General features: G+C 40.2%; 1 protein-coding gene across 2 annotated transcripts; it reads right to left on the reverse strand.

Annotated features, from left to right (window-relative positions):
- Positions 1 to 1,708: 1,708 nt before the first annotated feature.
- Positions 1,709 to 7,289, reverse strand: ak1 (adenylate kinase 1). Of its 2 annotated transcripts, XM_030742087.1 has the most exons (7): positions 7,181 to 7,289; positions 3,591 to 3,625; positions 2,961 to 2,996; positions 2,710 to 2,873; positions 2,406 to 2,522; positions 2,123 to 2,314; positions 1,709 to 2,022 (listed from the first exon to the last, which is right to left on the reverse strand). In XM_030742087.1, the coding sequence occupies exons 2-7, from the start codon at positions 3,595 to 3,597 to the stop codon at positions 1,954 to 1,956; spliced, it is 585 nt and encodes a 194-aa protein (XP_030597947.1). In that variant the 5' UTR covers positions 3,598 to 3,625; positions 7,181 to 7,289; the 3' UTR covers positions 1,709 to 1,953. The 2 variants fall into 2 exon arrangements, with proteins under 2 accessions (XP_030597947.1, XP_030597946.1); XM_030742086.1 differs by lacking the exons at positions 3,591 to 3,625; positions 7,181 to 7,289 and adding an exon at positions 3,079 to 3,204.
- Between the last annotated feature and the right edge of the window lie 669 nt (positions 7,290 to 7,958).

Consider the following 7,958-nt stretch of genomic DNA (forward strand, 5'->3'; position numbering starts at 1 on the left):
TTCTTTGGGCCCAGGCTCATTAAAGATGGACTGAGGCAAAATGGACAATTGTCTTTTGGTCCAACCAATCCAAGTCATGGACACCATGTCCTGTGGGTTAAGGAGGAAAGACAGCTTCCAGTCTGTTCTAAAGCCAATTTGTTTTGGGGTTTTCTTTTAACCACTTTACACTGATCTATGAATTATTCAGGCATAAAAAGGCACCTAACTCGAGGAACGAACCAGTGTTGTGCCTATAGATAACAGACAACTTAGCAAATTGTTGAAGCGGTGTGGGACAGAAGGCAGCCAGCATCCAAAGAAGAGCTTTGAATGTCCTTCGAGAAGCCTGGAGAACTATTCCTGAAGACTACTTAAAGAAATGACAAGAAAACTGCCTCAGAAAGTTCAGGCTGTGTTTAAGAATAAAGGTGATCATACCAAATACTGACTTTCTAGCTTTATATACTTTATTTCCAGCTATATTTGCATGTTTCAATAAATCACTGCTCTTGTTCTATATAGGTTAACTAGGGTGGAGATCTGAAACTTGCAGGACTGTAGGTAAACAGACATGAGCGCACAGACAGGGTTACAGTCGCCCCCCCACCCCACCCCACCCCCGCAGACATGCACCTCTCTCTTTCTTTCTCTGCTGTACGTGATAAATTACACCGCAACCTCTGATCATTCCCTTTGTTTTCCACCTTTATTAAGTAAGAGCAGCATTCCTAGCATTCAAGCAGCATCCTCAATGGCTTTATGAAAGTGCTTACAGATGCCTTCTCCTGATTGACTTTCCGATAGACACATCCTGTGCACCTTCAGAGGTCGTTTTCCTCTTCCTTGTCCCCGCAGCGCACAGTTGTGATCAGAGCTCTCCTTTGAGAATAGTCCGGATACCTGCTGCAGTGTTTGCTCGGCCAGCTGGAAACATGTGTTTGTGTGTGAGACAGAGAGGAAGGTGAGAGGCAGATGACGATCAGGTGGTCATCACGGTCTTAAAGGAAAAATTTATAACAGGAGAGGACATGCTCGCGGTGTTCTGCATCCTGTTGTGTCTACAAGCCTCAGCAACACCACTGTTTCCTTTTTGAAGCCTTGTCAAAGTCCCCTTTTAAAGTATGCATGTTGTTGTCCAGGACTGCTCACAATATGAGTTTGTATATTGTTTTATGCACTGTAAAGAAGACAATTTTTTTTTAAAAATATTACTATATATTGCACGGCAGCGGCAGCACATCATCACTAATAAATCAATATCATTTTTTTATTATAGTCTACTTTAATCTTTCATTTTCCTTTTTTACATATATATTATCCATGTTACACGTGTATATCTTAATGAAAAAATAGAAAAAATCGAACACTGTGCTTTAAATATAGCTGTAAATAGATTAATAGAAATGAATGTGTGAAGTTTAAAACGGTCAGCAGCCGTAATTTAAAACTTCTATCAATGTAAATGAAAACAGAGTTCCACCAGTTTGTCCACAGTGGGTGAGCTCTGCAGTTATTCAATGGCACAATGTATAAAGACGTCATTAACTCTTGGTTCTAATACGGCAGCACTACAAGGGAAAAAAGGGTGCGTAAAGTGCATGTTTGACCAAGAGTAGGCCTTAAAGGTTATAAGGTGGTTAACATTTCTTGTGTACAGCACCTCTGAGTTGTAGACAGACCTGCATCCACGTCTGTAAACCTGAAGTACAGAATGGAAGCAAGACGCTTTTTTTTTTTTTTCCCCAAAAGCTGCTTTACACAGATTCGTTTTTGTGTGATTTTAAAACTTTAGGTTCTTATTGCTGGATTAGGATTAAAGTTAAGACATCTTTGAGCTTTCATGGCCATTCCAAATGAGTGGAAAATGTTTCGTTTCTGTGTGTGCGTTTGTTTTTTGTCCTCATGAAACTGACATTGTGAAAATTGAAAATAAACCAACAATCAGACACAGGCCCATCTAGTAATGCTGCTTTACTGCAGTGCATCAATAGCCTTGGCGACTTGGGCGAAGACATCATCCACTGGGAGCTCAGAGTCGACCTAGGCAAAAATAAGGTGACATTGATGTGTAAGAAGATATGCTAACATTTTTACACCAGAATCACAAATTGTTTGCCACTATCACAGAAGTCACACGCACCTTCCTGACAATACCGCGGCTCTCATAAAATGCGATCACTGGCTCGGTTGCTTTGTAATACAGGTCCAGGCGCTTCTTGATGGTCTCCTCGTTGTCATCAGAGCGGCCGCTGGTCTCACCACGTTTCAAAAGCCTTTTGACCATCGTGTCTCCTTTTGCGTCAACGTACAGCAGCAAGCAGGGTTTGCCGATCTAGGATCAAAGGCAAGTTTTTCTTTGGAGCTTCCTTTTTTTTTCCCATGAAAATGAATTAGAAACCAGCGACCCCCATGTCCACTCTTACCTTCTTCTCAAACTCCTCCCCCTGCTTCACCTCACGGGGATAGCCATCAATAAGGAAGCCCTTGGAGACATCAACCTTGGCAATCATGGCTTCCTTAATCATGTCTAAGACTGTGTCCTGAAGGCAGTCCCAAAACATCATTATTAATCTTAACTTTGATTTGGCACTGACAAAAAAACTGAATTAGAAGCGATGACACTTTTATCTTATCTTTTGGTTTAGTAATGGACAAAAACTAAAGCCTTTTATTTTCTTTTAAATTATACATTTACATAAATATTTAAATTGTAGTCCTCTCTCTTACCAAGGGTACAAGCTCTCCCTTCTGCATGATGGCCTGGAGCTGCTTGCCCCTCTCAGAGCCAGAAGCCACCTCAGCACGGAGCAGATCCCCAGATGACAGGTGAGTATAGCCGTACTTTGCAACTATCTTCTCACACTGGGTGCCCTTTCCAGAGCCAGGCCCACCTTTAAAAAGAAGACAAAAAAAAAGAAAATAAATACCAAGTTAAATGCACTGCTGGTAAACTGTTCAGCGTGGCTCAGTGTACTTACCCACAACAAAGATGATCTTGGCATCTTTGAGTTTGTCTGAAATGAGCATGGACAGACAAGGTTACACATACGTGACACCAAAAATTTAAATCACTGGGAAAAAGTTTGGGTAACACACCACGTTGAGAGCTGGATGTGGAGGAAAGACATGACAAAGAAGAACACAAGTTTCCCATTTTTAGATGCTGCAACAGGCTGTTTGGACTGGGCTTGTTTATGTCTAGGTTTGTGCTATTACTTAAATAGTGTTGGCATGGCAACTGTTGTCACCTGCTGTTTTGTTGCCCAGTGTCCCCAGGCATTTATTACAAAGTCTGAATTGCAAATCTAACCAATGAGGAAATATACATTTGTTCTTAACCATATGTTGTGATCATGTGTGGGTGTTTCATTAAATGCAATATCACGACAGTGCATCTAAGTGCAGTAGTTTTAAAATCTAAAAGCAAGAACCTTCATTCTGTTCTCAAAACAGGCCAAAAGAGGGCAGTAGAGTCCACGGAAAAGAAACAGTAGGCCTGTGCTTTACTCCACTGGATTAATAATAAACACACAAATGAGCATGTTCCACCTCATTAATGATCAGTAATAAGACATTTATAATAATAGTTAAACAGGTGTATTAATTACCTGCCATTGTGGTGTGTCTGAGTGTTTCTGTTCAACTGAAAGAGAAAAAAGGACACAGAAAAGTATATATTCACATATATATATATATATTATATAAGTATATATTCACAGAAGAGACATACAGCAAGCAAGGTCAAGCGAGGTAAGTAGTCCTTTAATGTAGAAATCTAACATTCTGGGTTGCTTTTTAAGGCTGGGATTCACATCGCACTCAGAAAAAAAGTGTCTTGGAGCATTTTTTTAATTATTTGACAATTTATCAAATGTTAACTTTGGATCATCCAAAAAATGTTTCTGATCATGACTAATTAGAATTAGGCTGTACTCAGTGTAACAGACTCATTTTCGCCAATATTTCTTTAAGTGTTTCAGGATAGTTTTGTGTTCAGAGGCTCAAAATTGTTGCATTTGAAACTGTCTTTTTCACAGCAGCCATCTGGATGTGAAATACAAGGTAAATAGAGACAATGCTCTAAGCCTGAAAAGGACAGAACCTTCATAGTAATAGTTACCTGCTCTTAAACGTCAAATTGGCTGCTTTGAATATTGTATGACACTATCCCACTGACAGAATCTAACGTCTAACTTTGAGAGTTTACCTGCCATCTGTAGACTGGGTCCCCTCTAATTCCAGACACTGTCCTTTATTTCTGCTTTACAATTATACAAAAATATCACTGAAGTACATTATTTGTGTGTGTTTTGTATAAGTGTAGATAAAGTCAGTTTTCTGTTGTTTGATTGAGGGCCTGTACAGTGTACTGAGCGCTATTACGCAGACATAACAGCATGTCTTATTACTTTTACAGGCAACCCTGCTTTTCCCTTCTATGGTGTAAAAGCTATTATGAGCATATTTTGAATAACAAAGAGAACCTTTGACTTAACAAAAAAATACTGTTTAGTGTTGTATTAATAGTCCTGGGCATATCTAAAAAAGACAATACCCACTTTGTTTCCTGTTTACACTTCTGTTTTAGATGACTTTAAAACAGAAGTCTGAAGAATGAGGAAGAAGGCTGGGTCACCGGCATGAACCGACATGTTCAAGTAGCTGCATGTCTGTCTGAGCCTTTAGCTAAAACAATAGTTTAATGCAGTGCCAGTCAAAAGTCTGGACACACACACACACACACACACACTAGCTGTTACGTTATGTGTTTTAAATGAAATGGATTTCTCTTACACAGCTGCTGTGCACTGATGTGAATTTAAGGTCAGAATGCCACCTTTCTGCTACTTGTGCTCCTTTGCAGTTACACCACTTTTGGCTTTTGTGCTTGTTACTGTGTTACGCACATAAAACGTATGGGCTGGCTATAGTCTTTAAGTAACCTGAGAAGCTGTTGGTATGTGAAATAGATGCATGTCAAGAGGCAAGGGGGTATTGCTAAGGTTACTTGGTGGCTCCATGTATCTTGGCATGGGCACCAAAGAAGAAAGGACACACTGCACACCAGAAAAAAAAACTTTACATGATTACAACTATCATCATTGGTATAGTGTTGGATATTTTAAGTCTAATTATAGAATACATATTTGCATGAATACTGTAAAACAACAAGATAAATATCCCTCAGAGATTTCCTTGAATCCGTTTCTCTGTGGAGATTTTTTTTTTTTTTTCTAATTCCTGGTGCATAATTGTATACACTCCAAGTTTTATTAGCAATACTTTAAAAGAGCTACAACTGAAGGAGTAACATTACATTCAATAAAACAAAACTGACCTGGTGACATTGTGGTTGTTTGACTTTTAGTCCGTGCTTGCTATTCAAATTAGTAAAGTTTGCATAAATCAAACTTTCAAACAGCTTCCAGAACTGTAGGATGTTAGAAATGGGACATGAGGTGTTTTACTGTAGCTACACTAAAGCACAAAAAAATAGAGATATACATTTAAGTGAGGAAAACTCTTACATTCTTAAATCTACCATGTGTTTCCTTGTCTGCAGTAAAGGTTTATTTTAACAGAGCATACACCAAAGCTGCAAATGCAACCAGCTTGTTCTCTGATTCTCACTTGCGCTACACATCAGTATTGGTTGGTGTTGCTTCTCGGGTGTCCAGTTTTATGTCGGCAGTCATTAACCCCGTGGTCTGTGTAAATGTCAGTTGGAGGCTGACATCTGAGTCAGCAGAGAACCTGTTTGGGAGTCTCAGTGTGGCCTATTATGGTTCCACCTTCTGTGCCCTGGCATCTCAGATGTATTCTAATTCTTAATATGCTGCAAAGATTACATGATCTCTAGTTGTGGGAATTTCAATACTGCCTGCAATTATGGAAGGGAAACTATATGTGTTTTTTTTTTTTTTCTGCAGCATGATTATTCCATTACGTTTCCCAGGAGAGGCTGTATCATAAATGAGATGTGGTAAGATGCTTGAAATGGTCTCTACCACACGTGGACAAACCGCTCTGAATCTCCACACTGGCTCCACACTGTCCTTTGTAAAGCTTTGCAAAAACATAAAAATGTAATGTAGTGCAATGAAGAGCTGAAGTACTTTAGGGAACCTGATATATCAGTGATGACCTATTCAAATGTGCAATTTTGGAATTCTTAATTCTAGCTGCAAATTGTCATACAGAGATTCTAGACTCACCATTACCCCCACCCTGAGAAAGATGGGACAGTCCATGTGGTCTGTCCCACCCTCATGTCTAATTACTGTTTTTAAACATGAGGCCCTGCTAAAAACAGATTCAAGCCGGTGTGCAGCTGTTAAGGGATATCTGTCACCCATTCCCAAAAAGCACATGGAGATGAAGCTCTGACTGACTGACTGCCCCTGAAAGCATCTGGAATGAAAACACAGCATTGAGCATATGATCCATTAGTACATTCTCCCTGTAAATCATTTGGTTACCAAGGTGCTCTGCGGTTTAATTGACAGTACCGTCCCTTTAAGGGAAATCAGGGGACCCTTTGACGTCAGTGCGGTGGGAGATATTCCATGTGAAAGGATGGAGCATAAGACATTGAATTGTTAGCTTTGGCTGTTAAATGTGTGTCTGTGTTCCAGATTGCACGTAACGTCAGGAATCAATAGCACTCAGCTCTCATCAGCTGTTAATGACCCTCGCGGGCTCTAAAAGCCTTTAATGGCTGCACAGGATTGCATGAAAATGCCCTTTCAGTGGCTGCAGGTTTAGGAGACTGTTGACATGTTATTAAAGTGGAAACAAACCGTGGAAGGAAAAGCCAGAGCAAAACAAACAACTAAAATCCGTGCTAATTATAGTTTTTAGGAAAAATTATGTAATCCATTAATAAGCAGCATCACTGTGAATGACAGACAAGCCCCGCATGCCTTTACACTACACAGAAATGCATAATTGTCTCCTTTTGCGGAAAAAAAAAGGAAACCATGTTAAAGTGTGACTAAGCGGTGCCTTGAGACACCAGATGACACTTCACCATTAAAGCCTGTGCTTCTGTCATTTCCACTCTCCATCTCGTTAAACGGCCCTGCCCACTCCTTCTCTGATCGTCCTTTTTCTCTCTCTCTCTCTGGCAAACTCAGCCCTAGTCAGAAACGCTTCCTGCCTGTTCTTTCTCTATAGAGCCTTTGTCCTCTGTACTGACCTCTCTTTCGCGCTGTGGTTTTAGATCCCAGTGCAAGGGGCTGCCGTCCCTGGATCCCCGTGTGCGTGCGATTGCACAGTTCCTGCTGCACGGCAGCCCTCCCTCCCCCATCCTATGCCTTTTTATAGTTCAGCTAAGCCTGCCCAGCCTGCATTGCATTCTGGGTAGGAGAGAGGAAAGAAGGGATGAGGAAGGACAGGAGGAAGTGGTGTAAAATTGGAGGGAGAGGGAGAGGAGGGAATGGGCATGGGCATGGTAGAATGTTTGACAGCTGCACCTCAGCACACCCTCTTTGTAAACTTAAAAATTTATCACTAATTTGTCCTTGCAAGTTATGGGAATATCTGATGAGAAAGGAAGGATATATGACATGCAAGAATGCTCAGAGTGTTTGAGGAAGTGACTAAAGAGCTGCTAAGCATTAAATGATATGCCAAGTGATATGTAACCATGAACAAGAGAATAGATGCATTGTGATGGCATTTCACAAAATAGCTTTTTTAAAAAGTCTGTATTACTACGTCATATCATTGGAGTAGCAGTCACGGTAACCTTGGGAGAACTTTGTAATTACAATATATTGTGTAATACATCTGTAATTACGCAACATTTACTTGAGACTATGTAGCCTTGTGATACAGGCAATAGTGTGAATGCAAATCAGAAACTGCATATTTGTTACATTTAATTCTTCACATTCCGACTCAGTCACAGTTATGCAACCATATTTGAGTTGGCCAACAGAGTTTGATTAGCCTTTTGTGAATTGTTCCACAAA

The sequence above is a fragment of the Archocentrus centrarchus genome, chromosome 12 (assembly GCF_007364275.1).
Source record: "Archocentrus centrarchus isolate MPI-CPG fArcCen1 chromosome 12, fArcCen1, whole genome shotgun sequence".
NCBI classification, from domain to species: domain Eukaryota; kingdom Metazoa; phylum Chordata; class Actinopteri; order Cichliformes; family Cichlidae; genus Archocentrus; species Archocentrus centrarchus.

Bases quoted from the DNA above. Each gene is read 5' to 3' on its own strand.
- ak1 (XM_030742086.1), bottom strand. From the start codon at position 3,136: ATGGGAAACTTGTGTTCTTCTTTGTCATGTCTTTCCTCCACATCCAGC. The intron at 2,874-2,960 runs GTAAGTACACTG...TTCTTTTTAAAG, and splicing joins CAAGATCATCTTTGTTGTGG to GTGGGCCTGGCTCTGGAAAG. The intron at 2,315-2,405 runs GTAAGAGTGGAC...CTTTGATCCTAG, and splicing joins GGGAGGAGTTTGAGAAGAAG to ATCGGCAAACCCTGCTTGCT.